This window comes from Coenobita brevimanus, chromosome 62, assembly GCF_032717465.1.
Source record: "Coenobita brevimanus isolate Jiangsu-jjx chromosome 62, ASM3271746v2, whole genome shotgun sequence".
Classification (NCBI taxonomy): domain Eukaryota; kingdom Metazoa; phylum Arthropoda; class Malacostraca; order Decapoda; family Coenobitidae; genus Coenobita; species Coenobita brevimanus.
The window spans coordinates 12,170,495-12,191,106 of NC_137015.1; the positions used below are offsets into that span (position 1 = coordinate 12,170,495).

At 43.9% G+C, this 20,612-nt stretch overlaps 1 protein-coding gene across 1 annotated transcript in view; it reads left to right on the plus strand.

Annotated features, from left to right (window-relative positions):
- Window positions 1–11,190: 11,190 nt before the first annotated feature.
- Window positions 11,191–20,612, plus strand: part of sl (small wing phospholipase C gamma 1) — a gene marked incomplete at its 3' end in the record, with an annotated part of 811,582 nt that continues 802,160 nt past the window's right edge. The window contains exons 1-2 of the mRNA XM_080275567.1: window positions 11,191–11,362; window positions 14,652–14,855. Of these exons, the coding sequence (XP_080131693.1) occupies window positions 11,191–11,362; window positions 14,652–14,855 (376 nt within the window). The remainder of the gene's footprint in view (window positions 11,363–14,651; window positions 14,856–20,612) is intronic.

Below are 20,612 nucleotides of genomic sequence, written 5' to 3' on the forward strand. Positions count from 1 at the left end.
GAAAGAGGGAGGGGGAGGCCGAGGATGAGATGGAGGGATGGAGTGGAGAGGTATATGAGAGAGGGGGGTGTGAGTTGGGAGCAGGGGAGTGAAATGGCGGGGGACAGGGCGACTTGGAGGCGATTTGTTTGTGGCCACCCCAAACGGGATTGAGGTGTCTGGCAATAGATAGATAGACAGATAGATGGTTTGATGCTAGCTGAAAATGTGGATGCGAAAACAAATTGAAAATACTAACGGACATAAATGAAAAGTGTGGTTTGGAGATAAATAAAGACAAGAGTACTATACTGATAGGGAATATGAAAAAACAGCCTGACATGACAGAAGGAGTGAAAGTGACAGATAAAATACCTGGGAATATATTTAGAAAACAAAAGGAATTTATTTAAATACCAAAATTAAACAAAGGGAATTTATTTAAATACCAAAAGAATGAAATGATAAAAAAAAGGCCTGTAAATTAGCAAATAATACTTACTCAGTGATAGCCAAGAGCCGTAATAAAAGATAATTGGTAAGACCTACTGGAAAAATATAGCAATACCGGCAATACTATATGGAAGCTATATAATAAATATGACAGAGACTGAGATACAAACGTTACAAAGAACAGGAAATGGAGTATAGACAGATACTGGGAGCAACAAAAAGAGCTCCAGTGTGCACACTGAGAGGAGAAATAGGCACTTCATTAATGAAGATTAGAATATTAAAAGGGAGCTTACAATATATGAAAAATTTCAAAGAAGGTGAAAATGAATTACTAAAAGAGATTCTAAGAACAATAAATGAGGATGTTAGCAATAAATGGGTGAGGGTAACAAAAGTATATATGAATGATGTAAATATAATACAGGTGGAGTGGAGCATAATGGAGAAAAAAGAAATGAAAGAGAAAACAAGGAAGTGGGATGAAAAAAAATGTCTATCTATCCCTTGCCAGATGCCTAAATCCTGTAAGAGGTGGCCACAAACAAACTGCCACCATGCCGCCCGGTTCCCTGCCATTTCCTGCTCTGCTCCCAGCTCACATCCCTCTCTTTCATATACCTCTCCACTCCAGCCCTCCATCTCGTCCTTGGCCTCCCCCTCCCTCTTCCCCTCTCCACCTCACTCACATACATTCTCCTCGACAGTCTCTCACTCTCCATCCTCTCCACATGACCAAACCACCTTAATGTGTTTTTCCTAACACTTCCTATCACATCCACATCCACACAATAACGATCTTTTACTTCCTCTTTTGTCAGTCTATCTCTCCACGTGACTCCACATGCTCCTCTCTAATAACTCATTTCCACAGCTCTCACTCTTGACTTCTGTCCCTTCAATAAGGTCCAAGCTTCAATTCCATACGTATCACAATACTGTCATGTAGTAACTTTTTCACTTCCATGCTCACTTCCCTGTATCTTATCACTGTTTTCAAGGAACCAGCAACCTATCTTCCTTGTTGTACCCTTTCAAGCATTTCACCCTCTAAACTTCCATCATTACTCATCACACTACCCAAGTGCTTAAACTCACTCACATTTTCCATTTCCTCCTCATCCGATCTCACTGTACATTCACTGACTTCATCTTTCTTGAAGACCATAACTTTACTCTTCCCTACATTCACCTTTAGATTCTGTTTCTTACATACTGGAGCTAGCTCTGTGGCTAGGGTGAGAAGTGGTTGGAAGAAGTTCAGGGAGCTCTTGCCTCTCCTGACATTGAGAGGGCTCTCCCTACGTGCTAAGGGGTCTTTGTATGCAGCATGTGTTAGGAGTGTAATGCTGTATGGCAGTGAGACCTGGGCAGTGAAGGAGGAAGACATTCGCCGGCTCAGACGTACAGAAATGACAATGATTAGGTGGATGTGCAGTGCGTCCCTGCGTCCAAGGCCTGGAGGGGCTGGGTTTACAATGGAAGAGTTGAGAGGTAGGATGGGACTGGAGTGTATTGGTGTTGTGATGAGGAGAGGTAGATTGAGGTGGTTTGGACATGTGGAGAGGATGGGGGATGATAATTGGGTGAGGAAGGTGAGAAGTGTTAATATTGGGGGTGGGGTTATGAGGGGTAGACCGAGAAAGACATAGGACGAGGTCATTAAGTGTGACCTTAGGGTTAAGGGACTGAACAGGGAGGCTGCAATGGATCGTGCAGCGTGGAGAGCCGCCATTAGGTGACCAAGGCCGACACATGCAAGCATGTTGGAGCCTTTAAAAACGAAAACGAACGAAAACGAAAACATACTCTCCCAAACTCATCCACCATGCCTTCCAGCTCCCCTTCGTTTTCACTTAACAACAAAGTATCATCTGCAAACAACAGTACAGGGAGTTTCCAAACACTGCCCTCTCTCACTAGTGTTGCTCCAACATCCACTGCCCTACCTTGTATATATCTCTTTTATAACCCCATCCATATACAGACTGAACAACCATGGATACATGACACATCCCTGCTTCAGTCCAACCTTCAAACAGAAAAATTCACTCAGTTCACTATCCACACGCACTACATACTCTTCACGGCATTCAAAAACTTCCTATCTACTCCATAATTCCTAATACTTTCCGCAATCCTTGTCTATCCACCCTGTCATATGCTTTCTCCAAATCCATGAAGGCCGCATACAACTTCTTTCCCTTCTCTAGAAACTTTTCCACTAAAGATCTAAGAATGAATATCTGATCTACACAACCTCTTCCTTTCCTAAAAACCTCCTTGTTCTGAAACTAATTTCTCAGTTATTTCCCTAACTCTGTCAATAAGTATCCTTCCATATACTTTTCCTATTACACTAAGAAGACAAATGCCCCTATGATTACCACATACTTCTTTTTCCCCTTTTCCTTTGTACAGGGGAATAATTATACCTGACTTCCAATCATCCAGGACTCTACCTTCCTCCCAGGCCATTCTGCACATCTATTCTACTACAGTACTATCTCTCCCCCATGCTTCAGCATTTCACCACACACTCCATCAATTCATGGGGCTTTCCCCAGTTTAACCTTCTTCATCGCTTCCACAACTTCCATCCTACTGATTTCTTCCTCTCTTCTCACATCCCTCCTTCTCCCAGCCATTCCCCGCCACTTATACTCACATTACTTTAATTCTCTATATTCAGCAATTTGTTAAAGTGTTCTCTCCATCAACTCACTGTTTCTCCCTTCTCCATTAGTAATTTACCACTTTTATCTTTCACTCCCCAACTAACTTCTTTGGCACCCAGTCTAACTCTCTTTACCTCCTTCCAGAACAGTTTCTTATATTCCCTCCACTTTACACTCAAATTCCTTCCAAATTCCTCATCCACTCTCTTTTTACTTTCTCTTACTAATCGTTTCACCTCTCTTTTCCTCTCTACGTACAACTCTCTCTTCCGTCTCTCAACTTCTTTGACGCCCCTGTTTCTCATCCACTCATTATATATATGCTTTCTTCTTTTGTGCCACAGTCTCTCTCACCTCTTCATTCCACCATGCTGTTCCCTACACCCCCTTTTGTCTTTTCTTCACACACCACCTCACATGATGCACAGATTTCTTCTGTGAATATCTTGCACACACCTTTCACATCCCCCATCTGCTCCAATCCATATTTACCCAATCGCTCCTCCACTTCTCTCTCATATTCTGCCCATTTTTCATCCTCTTGTAACCTTCCCACCCTCCTTCTATGAGCTACTTCCTCCTGTCCTTCCCTTCTTCTATTTCTCCATTTCATTTGGACACTGATTCTGACCATCACCATGTGGTGGTCAGTGAATCCACTCCCCCAAGCTCTATAAACTCTTGCATATATTACACACCTTCTCATCCTGTCATTCACACATAATTAATCATTGTCCGCCATTCATTCATTTCACCATCCACCCTTCTCACCACTCGCCACGTATAATTGTGGATCATTTTGTGCCTGAAGAGGGTATTGGCTTTCACCAACCCCCTCCCGGCACAAATGTCCACTAAAGCACTGCCATTCTCATCCATCTCTGCAGGCACACCCCACTCACCAATTACTCCATCCACCTTCACATTCCCTACTTTTCCATTCATATCTCCAATCAAAAACACTCTCTCATTCCTTTCAAACTTTTCCATGCACACTTCCACATTTATCCAGAACTCCTCTCACTCTGCTTGCACGATCTTGTGTTGGCACATACACGCACACAATCGCCCACATTTGTAGTACAAACTTTCAATCTTACCCATACAATCCTTGAGTCAAGTGATCCATACTCTCTTATATTCTCCTTCTATCTGTTACTCACAACAATATACACTCCTCCCTTTGCCCTCTCATTCTCACCTACTCCCATGCACATACCCCTTCCATATTCCCATTCTATCAAACACTCACCTCTCCATTTAGTTTCGGTTAATCCACAAAGGCCTACAACCACTTTTGTACCCTCAAGCACCTGGACAATCCCTCTCTCTCTTTCACCTCATCATTTGAGCCCCTTACATTCCATGTAGCTATCCGTACCATGTCCTTTGTTCGATCCTTAGTCGTCAACTTTTGGTCAGTCCTGGTCCGAGGCTTCTTAATAGTAAGTCTAGAAGTGTATAAAAGATGGAAAAAGAAAACAGAAGAAAAACAGATATGCGATAGTAGACTATCATCGTGCATTTGGAATAAGGCTAGTAATGGGACCTTACTATAAATGACATGAAAAGACACTCTCATGGAGAAGTAGCCTGCAAGTTATGTGGACGTGAATATGAAGACTTGAAACATTTTATGTTAAGATGTCCGAAAATTATTAATGAACGAATGAAAGCAGTAGAACTACAGCGACCATATCATGAAGAGGAGATAGATATAATTAGCCGATTTTTATTTCAGAATGAAAATCTGGAAGAGAAGAAGGAAGTCCTCTATAATATGTGGAAAAAAAAAGAAAACAATTATTAAAGAAACAAATTAAAAAACAAAAATTTGAATATGGTTAAAAGGAAAGCAGCAACAACAACAAAACAACAGAAGATTTAAAAAAGAATCGGTCAAAATGGCATATACTTCAATGAACTAGTCAGAAAAGAATAAGATGAACACATCAGGGAGTGCCGCTGCAAAGGCAATACTCTCGCATACCAACTGAACTGGACGTCCGATGGCAACCGGGTCTAGGCAACACAAGGAAGAAGCTCGGTGTGGGGGGAATGGGACAAAAAGCCAAGAGTTAGGCCGCAACAACCAACAAAGAAACATGTGAAAAAAACGGCAAAATAAACTAGGGGGGCGCCGTTGCAAAGGCAAGGCCTCCGCCAAGCAGCTGAACTGAACTGAACATCAACATCCTGACGTGGGTGGCGAGTCCAGGGGTGTGCAGAGGAGTCAATGCGAAAGCGGCCCAAGTAGGTGGATGAGAGGTCTAATGCATGGTTTGCAGTCCGGTAAGACATGCTTGCACTACCTGCTAAACCTGTAACGTTACACAGGGAAAGGCGACCGGATCCGTAGCGAGACAGAGAGGTGCAAAACTGATTGCCAGCACCGCCACGCCCGCTGCCCGGGTGCCGACACCGACATAAACACAACACAAACTGTTTGTCCTATTGGCTGTTAGGCTGCATTTCCCACCAACCACATAACAGTTTCGTTCTTTGATGCCGACCAGCGAATTAACAGCAAGTATAGTTTTCTTAGAGCCAATGGGAGGAGAGCGAACGATACTAACGTGAGAAGAAATATCTGTTTACATCTGGAAGGGGAAGTTCTGAGGTGACATGACGTTTAAGACGAGAAAGAAGATCTGTGTGGTCGCGTAAATCTCATTTTATGCCTGAGGTGAGTCTGTATAAGCACTGAATCTGAGAAACGCATAATTCTCTAGCCACAAACGCTTTCTCAGTGTGTGGTTAATATTCTTCCATCCTTACTCATCACACTACCCAAGTACTTAAACGTACTCACATTTTCGAAGTCCTCACCATCCAGTCTCGCTGTACATTCACTGACTTCACCTCTCTCAAAGACCATCACTTTACTCTTCCCTACATTCACCTTTAGATTCCGTTTCTTACACACTCTCCCAAACTCATCCGCCAAGCCTTGCAGCTCCCCTTCATCTTCACTCAGCAACACAGTATCATCTGCAAACAACAGTACAGGAAGTTTCCAAACACTGGTACCCTCTCTCACCAGGGCCACTCCAACATCCATTACCCTACCTTGTACTTCTTTTATCACCCCATCCATGTACAGATTGAACAACCATGGAGACATGATACATCCCTGTTTCAACCCAACCTTCAAAGAGAAAAATTCACTCAGTTCACCATCCACACCCAGTGCAGCTTTAGCACCATCATACATACTCTTCACAGCATTCAACAACTTCCCATATACTCCATGTATTCTTAATACTTTCCACAATCCTTGTCTATCCACCCTGTCATTTGCTTTCTCCAAATCCATGAAATCCGCATACAACTTCTTTCTCTTCTCTAGAAACTTTTCCACTAAAGATCTAAGAATGAATATCTGATCTACACAACCTCCTCCCTTCCTAAAACCTCCCTGTTCTTCTCCAACTAATTCCTCTGTTCTTTCTCTAACTCTGTCAATAAGTATCCTACCATACACTTTTCCTGTTATACTAAGAAGACAGATGCCCCTATGATTACCACACACTTATTTTTCTCCTTTTCCTTTGTACAAGGGAATAACTATACCTGACTTCCAATCCTCCGGGACTCTACCTTCCTCCCAGGCCAATCTGCACATTTTCTACATCCATTGTACTACTATCTCCCCTATACTTCAGCATTTCACCACACACTCCATCAATTCCTGGGGCTTTCCCCGATTTAACTTTCTTCATTGCTTCCACAACTTCTATCCTACTGATTTCTTCCTGTCTTCTCACCGCCCTCCTTCTCCCAGCCATTCCCCAGCCACATATACTTGCATTACTTCCCTCCTGTATGTTCAACAATTCCTTAAAGTGTTCTCTCCATCTGCTCACTTTTTCTCCCTTCTCCACTAGTAATCTACCATTTTTATCTTTCACTCCCCTGCTAACTTCACTTCCACCCTGTCTTACTCTTTTCACCTCTTTCCAGAACATTTTCTTACAGTCCCTCCACTTTACACTCAGGTTCCTTCCAAATTCCTCATCCGCTTTCTTCTTACTCTCTCTTACTAATCTTTTCGTCTCTCTCTTTCTTTCTACATATAACTCTCTCTTCCGCCTCTCAACTTCTTCCACGCCCCTATTCTCATCGATTCATTGTATGCTTAGAGCGCTTCGCTCCGCTCTGACCGAATGGTCGGAGGATCGAATCCACCCAAGGGTCATTGGTAGACATCAAGAAGGGCATCCGGTCATAAAATGCTACACGCTCCAGTCCTAAAGTCCTCTACCAAGGGGCAACACCTTAGCCCTTCGGGGATACCTGGCGTAAAACCAAATTATTTTATATATATTTTTTTTTGTGCCACAGCCTGTCTCACCTCTTCATTCCACCATGCTGTTCCTTGCACACCCCTCCGTCTTCGCTTCATCCCACACACCACATCACATGCTGCACATATTTCTTCTGTAAATATCCTGCACACACCTTCCACGTCCCCCATCTGCTCCAATTCATATTTGCCCAATCGTTCCTCCACTTCTCTCAAACTCTGCCTTTTTCTCATCTTCTTGTAACCTTTCCACTCTCCTTACAAATACTCCTTTTTCCCGTCCTTCCCTTCTTCTATTTCTCCATTTTAATATGACCTTGGTTCTGGCCACCACCAAGTAGTGGTCAGAAAGTCCACTCCCCCAACCTCTATGAGCTCTTGCATCCATTACACATTTTCGCATCCTTTCATCCACACACATAATCAGTCACTGCCTTCCTTTCATTCAGTTCACCACCCACCCTTCTCATCACTCGCCATGTATACCTGGTGACCATTTTGTGCCTGAAGAGGGTATTGGCTGTCACCAACCCCCTCCCAGCACAAATGTCCACCAACGCACTGCCATTCTCATCTGTCTCAGCAGGCACACCCCACTCACCAACTATTCCATCCACCTTCACATTCCCTACTTTACCATTCATATCACCAATCAAAAACACTCTCTCATTCCTTCCAAATTTTTCCATGCACACTTCCACATTTGTCCAGAACTCTTCTCTTACTCTGCTAGCATGATCTTGCGTTGGCGCATACACTCACACAATCGCCCACATTTGTATTCCAACTTTCAATCTTACCCACATAATCCTTGACCCAACTGATCCATACTCTCTTATGCTCTTCCATCTTCTACTCACAATTATACATACTCCTTCTTTTGCTCTCTCATTCTCACCTACTCCTGCACATATACCCCATCCATACTCCCATTCTCTCACACTCTCACCTCTCCATTTTGTTTCAGTTATTCCGCTTACATCAACTTTCGCACCCTCAAGCACCTGGACAATCTCTTTCTCTCTCACCTCATCATTTGCTCCCCTTACATTCCATGTTCCGATTACCGTGTCCTTTGTCCTGTCCTTGGTTGTCATCTTTTGGTCAGTCCTTGTCCGAGGCTTCTTGTTTGTCTTTTTAGTTAGTTGTTTTCCGGGTAGGGGCACTAACCCTCCGCCAACCCTTTTAGTCTCCTTTTACGACAAGCAGGGATACTGGGGGAGTATTCTTGAAAAACCACCCTAGCCTCCAGCCAGTGTACAGTAATCGCATGTGGTCTAGTGGCGATCAACATTGCTTAACAAATGTCAGACACCTCCTCCTCCTCCTCTATCCGCTGGAGCTGGTCGATGAGTGGGTACATGCAGTGAGGTGATGGAGGCCTACTCACCTCAGGAGACTCTGAAGACAGCTGCAAGCTCATGTCTAACAGTGACTTAATGGTTGTTGACGTGCAAGGTTGTGGGTCCAAGAGTGAAGCCTGGGGACGAGGTGGTGGTGGTGGTGGGGAGAATAGGCTTGCAAGCTTGGGGGTGGTGGGCTTGGAAAAGGAGTGTATCTTGGTCTGATGATAGGTGAAATGACTCTGTCGGAGGATGACAGTGTCCCTGATTGCCCACAGATTCATCGCCAACTTCAGTGGTACCAACTCTCTGTTGCAGGGCGGGTGCTAGGCATATTCGAGCATGTGCTCTATGCTGGCATGTAGCACACTAATATGAGGGAGTGATGGAGCAATGACTCTGACGGAGGATGACAGCATCCCTGACTGCCCACAGATCCATTGCCAGCTTCAGTGGCACCAACTCCCTGTCGACATGTGGGTGGTCGTCATATTCCAGCACCTGCTCTATACCGGCACGTAGCACACCATGATGATAGAGTGGCGGGGTGCTCAGAGTCAGGGTCCTCATCTTTGTCCATGTCATTGTCCTCTGTCAGCCCCACAGAGACAGCAGCGGGCGATCTCATCAGGCAACGTCTGATAACCAGAATGGTTGCCGTCATCATCCAACCCCTCCCTCACATTGTTGACGTCCACATCCTCGCTTGCCATACATAGACAAAAGTGGAAATCATCCATGTCAAATCCTTCAAAGTCGTGCAAGGCCTTGTATCCCTGAAGGAGATGAGACCAACCACTTTTGAGGGTTTTAACAGAGATTTCCTTCCAAGTGTTTACCACAGACTTGCTGTTGTAAATCCAAAGATTTTCCAAGGTCTGTTCCCCACATCTGTTGACCCCTTCCTCTTCCTCTAGCACCACCATCATCTTGTCAAGGAACCTTGAGTGGTACAGTCTCTTCACTGCCGTGATAACACCTTGGTCCAGTGTTTGAATGAGAGCAGTTGCATTAGGTGGCAGAAACATGCATCTGATATGACTGTTATCGGCAACTAATTCCCTCTCAGATGGATGCGCAGGGACATTTTCAAGGATCAGGAGTGCCTTCACCTGGTTGTGATGGGTACCAAGTTCCTCTGTTTCATAACGGATAACCTCCTTGACAAAGTGTCTATGGAACCAATCTCTGATGATCTTTGCGGTAAACCAGGCCTTCATAGAATGGCACCACATAGCAGGCAGGTATTCCATCAACCCATGGAGACAGCGTTGCTGTTTTGCATGTCCACCAATAACGGGCTTGAAGCAGTGCATCCCATTAGCATTGGCGCAGTTTAACCCGCTGCGTCCCGTCGACGTATGGGTCACAACTTTTTTTCATGCTGAGACCTGACGACTTACCGGTATGTTCTGCAATTGTGGGGCCTGTCATTTGCACATTTTTCAAGTTTTGCGGGTGATTTTTGGTAGGCATATGTAGGAGACCTTCCTCTACCAGCCACCAGACGGTGACACCGCCTGACCCCGCATGACCCCCGCACGCCATTGTCTTGGCAACTCACCTGTTAGCAGTGACCTGGCCAATAAAGACATGTCACACTGCGGTCTCTCCAACGACGAAATTCAGGCTGCCCTTGATGCCTTCACAGGCAAGAGTGATTCCCCAATCGATGACAATGTGGAAGACAAAGATTACGTGGCACTGGAGGAAGAAACAAGCAGCAGTGATGAGGAGGTACCGTCACCAAGAAAGTTGCGGTATGTTGATGTGTTTGGTGAGTGAAACAATGTTTATATCACCTATATTATTGTGTGAAACCAATATATTCTTGTACTACATATAAATTTGTACCAAATGAACAAATATCTACCTATTCTGAGTGGTTTGCAATGGTTACCCCTGCCATAGAAAACGTGACAGCAGCAGTGTGCACCTAGAGAAGACAGTACCAGGTGTTCAGAGGGACACCTGTATAGTGCACTTATAAGCTCAGGTGAGAACTTTCTTTTATATTTTCCAATGTTTCTCATAAAAAGCGGAGGTTTGAGCCCCCCAAAAAAAAATTCGAAAATTTGCCAGGATTGTGGGGGCAGGTCATTGTTGAAAAATCTGCCAGGATGCGGCGGGTTAAAGCTGAGACACGTTGCTTGGACAGCTTCTGACCAGGCACAGTCATCTTCTCTTCTGCCATGATGTTGGTGGGCAAGGGGCAATAGAAGAGGCCAGTTTTGTCAGCATCATAGACTTGACCGAGAGCAAGGCCTTCGTCCTTGATCAGACGCTGCACTTTCTGGTGAAAAGGGCTCAGCATCCCCCGCTGTCGAGTCCTAAGCCTTGCCATGTGTCGTACAGCCAGTAAGTCCATGTCAGAGTTTGGACCGTAAGAACCAACTTTCAGATGCCTTGAAGTCGTGCACGTTGTGTAGGCATGCAAACTTCTCAGCTGCCACCCTCAACTTGGTCCCATGTACAAGCACGCCGCACCCCGTTGTTGGCGAATCCAAACCAAAGTCGACTGATCGATGGCAGCGTGGCGGGTCTGAGATATCACCTTCTTGTCGCCATTCCGAGTGGGATTGCCATAGTCCTGTCTACACAGAGTCAGCTTGGCCTGTGATTTCGTGATGTCAAACAAGATTGAACAGGCCAGATCATATTCCCGCAGAATGTGTCAAGTGGTCCAGCCTATGTCAATCTTGTTCAATATCCCACACTTCTTCTCCGGAGTCAAAACCTTCCTCTATCATTTTTCGGGTGGTGGTAGGGCCATCATCACATACACGAGAATGCTGCACTGTCTGCAAGCAGCACCAAGTCATCAGCATAAAAACATCTCCCATGGGGGTCCATTCCTAATGTCAGTTCGAGAGCTTCAAGCACCATAACAAACAACAAGGGGCTCAAGATTGACCTCAGATGCATGCCAGCATTCACGGAAGACTCATCACTCAAATCTCCACTCACTTTCACCTTGGTGTGAGCTCCAGCATACATTGCCAGAACCTTTCTAACTAGCCACTCCTCAATCCCAGGCTTTCTCATTGCGTACTCCACCTCCATAGGTGGTCTGTAAGTGGCCTTCTCCATATTAACAAAAACAAAGTATAGCTCCCTTTTCTTTCCTTTATACTTTTCCTGAAGCTGTCACACAATGAATTTGACACCAGCCTTCCCTTTGCCTGGAATAAACCCAAACTGCATCTTATTAATATTCACTCGTTCCATAATCATTCTCTTTAGGACTCCCTTCATACTTTCATTATCTGGTCCAGTACTTTTATACCGCTATCACTTCCACTTTCCAAGACATCACCCCTCCTCTTGTACACATTTGCAGTCACATTTTTCAGCCATTCATCTGGGACAACTCATTCATATATAATTTTATTTATCAAATCAGTAACTAAACCCAGTACTATATCTTCTGAGTTCCTCAGCACATCAGCACAACCCAGACACATCTGCTGCTTTCCTTAACTGCATCCTGCCCATTTTCCTGCTCAAAGCAGCAGCATCAGTCAAAGGCCAAGGACAAACAGTGAATCCACTGAAATCCAAACCTTTCCTGTTGCAGTAGACTCCTCATTCAGCAACTGGTTATGATGCTTTCTTTACTAGCTTCGCTGTCTGCTTCTACCTTTCCTTCATCATTCTTCACGCACTGCTCACTTGTGATATCCCTGCTTTTCCTCCTCATCTGATTTGCCACCTTAAATACCTTATTCTTTTTTTCAGTGCTATTTTTTTTTGTTTCTGTTTTTCCTTCCTCTGTTCTGTTATAAAAAAAAAAAAAAAAGAAATTAGGTTATCCAGAAAAACTCTCTGAGATACAGATTTTGCCCTGTATACATCCTTTCTAGTCCTTTGTAATTTTAATGTACAAGGTAGATTTGCTAAATAGAAAAAGAAACATTTCCAACGGATGAAACAGAGAAGACCCCCTTCCCCTTCCAGTTCCATAAACGTGTCAAAGTAAATAAAAAAAATAACATTTCCAATATGTTTTTGTCATTTTCACTTTTGAAGGCTCCAACATGCTTGCATGTGTCGGCCTTGGATACCTGATGGTGGCTGTCCATGCTGCTCAGTCTCTGGCAGCTTCCCTATTTAGTCCCTTATCCCTGAGGTCACACTCAATGATCTCGTCCTAAGTCTTTTTTGGTCTTCATCTTGCTGCCCTACCCCTAACATTAACACTTCTCACTTTCTGCACCCAATTATCATCCCCCATCCTCTCCACATGCCCAGATCATCTCAGGCTGCCCCTCCCCATCACAACACCAATACACTTCAGAGTCATCCTACCTCTCAACTCTTCCATCGTAAACCTAGCCCCCTCAGTCCTTGCACTCAGGGACGCACTGCACATCCATCTAATCATTGCCATTTCTTTACGTTTGAGCCTGCGAATATCCTCTTCCTATACTGCCTGGGTCTCACTACCATACACTATTACACTCCTAACACATGTCGCATACAAAGATCCCTTAGCATGAAGGGAGAGCCCTCTCAGTGTCAGAAGAGCCAACAGCTCCCTGAACTCCTTCCAACCACTCCTCACTATAGCCACAGAGCTAGCACCAGCCCCACCTCCAGCGCATAATATGTCTCCCAAATAACAAAACTCTACCACACACTCAAGAGACTCACCAGGAAGTTCATTTCATTCACGCCTGGCAATCTCCACATGCTGTTCCCGACACACGGCACATATTAAATCAGCATTACCTCGTAATCTACATCTGATACCACCGCATCACTTATACATCCACTTATCATAAACACTGCATAAGATGGAGTTATTTCCCACACCTTTGTGGCAAATCGCACACGGCCATTCTCCCTCTTCTTTGACAGTACTGCCCCCAGCCCTACGTACCATCACTTTTGTTTTATCTGCATTTACTCCTAAGCTCTTGTGCCCCATACCATCTCTCCATTTCCTAAATCTTTCCTCTGCATCCCTTTCATTCTCTGCAGTCAGCACCAAGTCATCAGCATAAAACATCTCCCATGGGAGTCCATTTCCAAAGTCATGTGAGAAGGATTCAAGTACCATAATAACAACAATGGGCACAAACTGCCCACTGATGCACGCCAACATTCACGGAAAACTCCTCACTCAACTCCATTCACCCTTATCTGGGTGCGAGCACCCACGTACATGGCCATAACTAACCTAACCAGCCTTTCCTCGATTACAAGCTTTCTCATTGCTCACTTCACTACCTCTCTAGGGATTCTGTCAAAGGCCTTCTCAAAATCAACAAAGTACAGTTCCCTTTTCTTTCTTATGTATTTTTTCTGAAGCTGTCAAACAGTGAATATGGCATCAGTGGTCCCTCTGCCTGGCATAAACCAATTAAGTTCCCATTTCATTATGCTATTGGTTCAAATCCAAGAAACCCGAGGGTTGATTTTTTTTTTTTTTTTTTTTTTTTTTTTTAAACTAAGGAGCTTAAGGTAGCCTCTTGTGGCTAAATTGATTTTGACAACATTTACGTTGTTTTATGCCCTTTGGGACCCAAAAAGGGTGATATAGATATATTTTATCTATATTTGTTCAACACAATGTAGTTTTTATAATTGAAATCATTTAGTATACCATGTATATATATCATTTACAGTAGGTGCAGAAGTATCAAACCAAACAACAGATTTAATGTGACTGTGACTGTCTCAGCCAAAGAATAGATATGATGTAACACTGACAGTCTCAGCAGCAGTTGACTTCAAATATTTACCCCCTTCAACTTAGGGGTTCTGTTCAGAGCTAAGCAAAAGTTTTAGGCAATAGTCGGATAAAATATTTAGTAGCTAACTCATATCCTTTATCTGAAGGAGTTAAGAATTATGTGTACAGTTTTAATCAAGTCATTTCTCTTACAGGTGAGGTAAGGCAGGACAGGTGTGCCCTGGATGTAGCTATGCTGTGCCACCTTGAAGGAGAAATGATAGCACAGCAGCTGGAGAATGGCAAGGTTGTCCGCCGCTTTTCTTGGCGACACAGACCAGAATCCGGGAAGTTACGAGTGCGGCGTGAAACAGGACACATAATATGGCAAGGAGCACAGAATACTGTGGAGATTATCAGTGAGTTTGGATGTAGTGATACTTAGTATGTGATTTCATGATCATAGGGTAGAAAGATTAGCATACATGTACCAGCAGTCCTTTGTATGTCATAAAATTGTGGGAGTTTGAATGGAAGCCACCCTCCTCAGCAGCTAGATATACATCTCTCCACTCCATGTAAATGTGAGGAGCTAGTTTAGAATGGTGTTGATTTTGTTTGTAATACAGGTATACTCTGAGATACAATACCCCTAGATGTGACACCCTGGCTTAAGATGAGGGTAGAAATACCACCATACCTCACCAGACAATGGCCAAACCCCAGTTTAACGATGGGTTTTGATTTTTTTTTAACCACATTTTATGATAATTTGGACTTAAATTTTGTGTTTACGTTGAGTTGTAAATTGTTTTTAACTGTAGATTAATGTGTTTTAGTCATATGGGATGATCATTGTCATTTTGGGGTACAGTTTACTGTTTGATTTTTTCCAGATAAATTTGACGAAAATTTTATTTTTGGGTTTGCTTGAGTTATAAACTGCTTTTAGGAAGTTGTGTAGATTGGCTTGGGAAGAGGGAAGGGTTCCAGAGGACTGGAAATCAGGTATAATTGTTCCTTTATACAAAGGAAAAGGAGAGAGAGAAGTATGTGGTAACCATAGGGGTATTTGCCTACTTAGTGTGACTGGTAAAATATATGGTAGAATACTCATTGATGGGGTTAGGCATATGACAGAGGAGCTAGTTGGAGAAGAACAAGGGGGATTTAGGAAGGGAAAAGGGTGTGTAGATCTGATATTTGTTCTAAGATGTTTAGTGGTGAAGTATCTAGAGAAGGGATGGAAAGTGTATGCTGCCTTCATGGACTTGGAGAATGCTTATGACAGAATAGATAGGCAAGGTATGTGGAAGGTATTAAGAATATATGGAGTGGAGGGGAAATTGTTGAGTGCTGTGAAGAGTATGTACGAGGGAGCTAGGGTTACGGTGCGAGTGGATGGTGAGCTGAGTGAGTTCTTTAATCTCAATGTGGGACTGAAACAGGGTTGTGTGATGTCTCCATGGCTGTTTAATATTTACATGGATGCGGTTGTAAAGGAGGTGCAGGGTAGGGCAGTGGATGTGGGGGTGGCTCTAATGAATGAGGGTGAGCTTTGGAAGCTTCCGGTGTTGCTGTTTGCTGGTGATACAGTACTGTTGAGTGAAGATGGATGGGAGTTGCAAGGTTTGGTGAATGAATTTAGGACAGTGTGTAGGAGGAGGAATCTGAAAGTTAATGTAAACAAAAGTAAAGTTATGGTGTTTGAGAGGAATGAAGTCACAGAGTGTCCAGTGAGGTTGGATGGTGAGGATATGGAGAATGTGAGTGCATTCAAGTACTGTACTTGGGTAGTGTGATGAGTAAGGATGGAACTTTGGGAGATGAAGTGCGTGAAAGGGTACAGCAGGGAACGAAGGTCGTTGGTACACTGAAAGCAGTGATGAGAAATAGGGAGGTGAGTATGGAAGTTAATAAGTCACTGCATGATAGTATTGTGATCCCTACCCTGACGTATGGAAGCGAGGCATGGACCTTGCAAGAGGGGAACAAATCAAGAGTTAGAGCAGTGGAAATGAGTTACTTGAGAGGAGCATGTGGAGTGACGTGGAGGGACAGGTTGACGAATGAAGAAGTGAAGGAACGCTGTGGGGTGGATGTGGATGTGGTTGAGAAGATTAGGAGAAATACACTGAGGTGGTTTGGACATGTGAAGAGAATGGAGAATGAAAGACTGACTAAGAGGGTGTATGTAGGTGAGGTGGAGGGAGGGAGAGGGAGAGGTAGACTGAGGATGAGGTGGAGGGATGGAGTTGAGAGGTATATGAGGGAGGGGGGGGGTGAGTTGGGGGGAGGGTAGTCAAATGGTGGGTGACAGAGTGACTTGGAGGCGTTTTGTCTGCGGCCGCCCTTTGCGGGATTAGGGCGTCGGGCTATAGATAGATAGATTTAAAGCTATTTGAGGATTTAGGTTAGCTAGAAACTTTTTTTTCAACTCATTTGGGTGGGTTTAGGACTTGGTTAGGGGGGAAACCCAAGGCTTAAAAATGCATCACTATACTTTACATGTTAAATCTATCCTGAGATACGATACCCTGCCTAATGATGGCCTTCTACTTTACCAATTGCATTGTTATACCAGGGTATACCTATATATGTTCCATGTAGGGAGTGGTACCTCAAATTTTCGTAATTACTATAACATGTTAATGCAGATAACCCTTTGAGATTCCCATGACGCGTTTTCACATCATTTCAGTTCTAACCTCAGAGATTCTGATGACTTGTTTATGCATCATTTTAAGCTCATCATCATCATCATCATCATCCAGACCTCCTTTCCCACCTTAGGGCAGGGTGAGGAGTAGCAATGTCCAGACAGCCCAAATTTGTCCGGTGCAATTGGCCATGCTTCCATCCACTCATCATTCAAGCCCCCGGAATCCTGGCTGTATCGGATATGCCAAAAACATTCACCACGTTCTGTAGCTTCACTTAAACGTATCCGATAGAGTCAGTCCAGACGCTGCCATGTTAAAAAGCCAAAATCCCTGATCATGCACTTCTCCCCACAACATTCATCCAGCCAGCTCGATCTCAGTTCCATAGCCTCACCGACTTCCAAACCTCTCTTCCTCACACACTCATCCACCAAATCACTCCACCTTCTCCTTGGCCTACCTCACCTCCTCCTTCCTTCGAATTTGCACGGATAGACCTGTGGTAGGTGGGGGTGCCCATCATCCACTCACTCAGTGTAGTGGTGCCACCTGATCTCTACAGTGAATGACAAGCTAAATGGTTTCCTGTACCCAGGAAACCATTTACTACTCTGGGTGGTAACCATATAACCGGGGTTTCTGGCAGGGTTAAGTGTTCCCCAGATTCCCCCGTCCAAAATCACTTAATCATGGCAGTTGTTTCAAAGAGCCTCGGAGGGCCCAATACCTTCCCAGGGCCCCAACCAAATGGGCAGATTCGTGTGGCCATGTGGATTGTGAGAGGTGTGAATGAGGGGAGCAAGAGGGTGGAAGTGGCGAATGTGTTGAAGAGTGCGAAATATGCCGTGAAGGGATTGTGTGAAACGAAGGTGAAAGGGTGTGAAGTGGAGGAGTGGGAGGGTGTAAAATGTGTAAGATTGGGAACGAATGGGCAAGGAAGATTCAAGGAAGGAGTTGCTTTGTTGATGAATGAGGTGTGGCAGAGTGGAATGACAGACTACAAATGTGTCAGCACGAGGTGTATGTATGTCAAGTTCAAGTTTGAGAAGGTGTAAGTGGCAGTAATTGTAGCATATGCACTGTGTAAGGACAGGAGTGAGAGAGAGAAAGACAGGTTTTGGGATGAGCTGGGTGAAGTAGTGGGAGAAATGCCCAGGAACTATAAAGTGATTGTAATGAGGGATATGAGTGGAAGAGTAGGTACTGGTCCTGAGGATGACATAATGGGTTGTTATGGAGTACCAGGAGAAAATGATAATGGGAAAAGACGAAAGGATATGTGTCAGGAGAGGAGGTTTTGCATTTGAAACTCGTATTTCAAACAGAGATGCACATAAATATACATGGTATAGAGGGAACGGGGATCATGTTGAAAGAAGCCTGATTGATTACATGCTCGTAGAGAGGTCGATGATGGGAATGGTTGCTGATACGAGGGCCGTTAGAGGACGATGTGGAGGTCTGTCAGATCATGTGATTGTGGTATGCAAGATCAAGCTGTGAGGAGTGACGTGGATCAGGAGAGAGAGGAGCAGTCAGGGAGAAAGACTGAAAGTTGAGAAGCTGAGGATCAAAGAAATGGCCGATGATTACAGGACCAAAGTAGAGGAGGAGTTAGAATTACTGAATTGGAATGGAATGGATCTGGACAGCCTGTGGAATGCACATAGGGATTGCGTAGTTAGAAATGCTAAAGTGGTGTGTGGTGTGGCAAGAGTAACAACAAAGAAGAAAGGTATGGCATGGTGGGATGAGGAAGTAAAGAGGAAGAAGTGGCTAAAGTGGTTACAGAACAGGGGTTCAGTTGAAATAAGAATTGAATATGCTGAGAGCAAGAAGCGTGGAAAGAGGCTAGTGAAGAGGAAAAAGGAGGTAAATGAGGATCTAGGAAGAAAAATGAATGTGAACTATTTTGAAAATAGAAAGTTATTCTGGAAAGAGATGCAGACATGTAGAAGTGAAAGCGGAAGGAAATGTGATGGTGTGAAGGATGTTGGTGGTAGATTATTAACCCATGGAGATGCAGTAAGGACAAGTTGGAAAGAATATTTTGAAAGCCTGATGAATGGGAATAGAGAGAGCAGAGCGGCTGTAAACACAATTGGTTTTGGGGGTATGCAGAGAAGAATGCAGTACCAGGAGACGTGACACTCGCACAGGCGTAGAATGCGGTGAAGCGGCTGAAAAATGGGAAAGCAGCTGGAGTTGATGAGGTGTATGCAGAGACGATTAAGTGTAGTGGAGAGAGTGGAATGAAGTGCTTGTTGGAGATATGTAAGAAGGCATAGGTGAGTGAAACTGTGCCTGCAGAGTGGAAGAAGGCTGTGATTGTACCCCTGTACAAAAATAAAGGTGAGCAAAATGAGTGCAAGAATTATCGTGGCATAAGTTTATTGAGAGTGGCAGGGAAGGTATATGGAAGAATTATTACAGAGAAAGTAAGAGAGATATCAGAAGTCTTAGTGAGTGATGAACAGAGTGGCTTTAGGAGTGGCAGAGGATGTGTGGACCAAATATTTGCAGTGAGACAGTTAGTAAAGAAGGCTTTTGAGAGGGACCATAAGGTGTTTATGGGATTCATGGATCTGGAAGAAGCATATAACAAAGTGAACAGAGAAGGATTGTGGAACGTTCTGTGCATGTACGGTGTTGAGGGTAAGCTTCTAGGTGCCTTCAAGAGTTTTTATGATGGTAGTGAAGCATGTGTAAGGGTTAATGGGCATCAAAGTGAATGGTTCACGATTGGTGTGGGTGTGTGACAAGGTTGTGTGATGTTTCCATGGTTGTTCAATATATATATGGCTTGGATGATGAGAGAAAGTGAAAACACAAGTAATGGAGAGAGGGATGACATTGGTAATGAATAGCAATGCATGGAATATCTCAAATTGTTGTATGCTGATGATGCAGTACTGCTTGCAAATACCGGACAAGAACCTGGTAGGCTAGTGTAGAGTTTTGTTGATGTCTGTGAGCATTGTGCCTTGAGAGTAAATGTAGAAAAGTGTAAAGTGATGGTTATTGAGAGAGATGGTGACTCCCAGTGCAGTGTAACAGTGAATGGAGAGAGACTGGAATTGGTGAGAGAGTTCAAATACCTGGGTACAGTGGTAGAAAAGAGAGGAAAATGTGCAAAAGAAGTTGAAAGTAGAGTGACACAAGAAAGAAAAGTAGCTAGTGCAATGAAGGCCTTGATAAGAAACAGAGGTTTGAGTGTTGCAGCTGCATGAGGCTTACATGAACAATTGTTTTTGCCAACATTTGTGACTTAATACTAGCTGGTATGGATTTATTCATACCAAGTCAACAGTTCACTAAAAGATCGAACTCTCCTAAATGGTTTGATGGCAACTGTGCCAGTGCAACAGCCCAAAAGTCATTAGCATATAACTCTTACTTAAAATCAAAAACATCTGAATCACTCTTCCAATTTCAAATTGCTAGAAATCATGCAAAAGCTGTATTAACTCTGTCTCAGTCAAACTTTCTTCAAAAGCAAGCATCAAAACTACT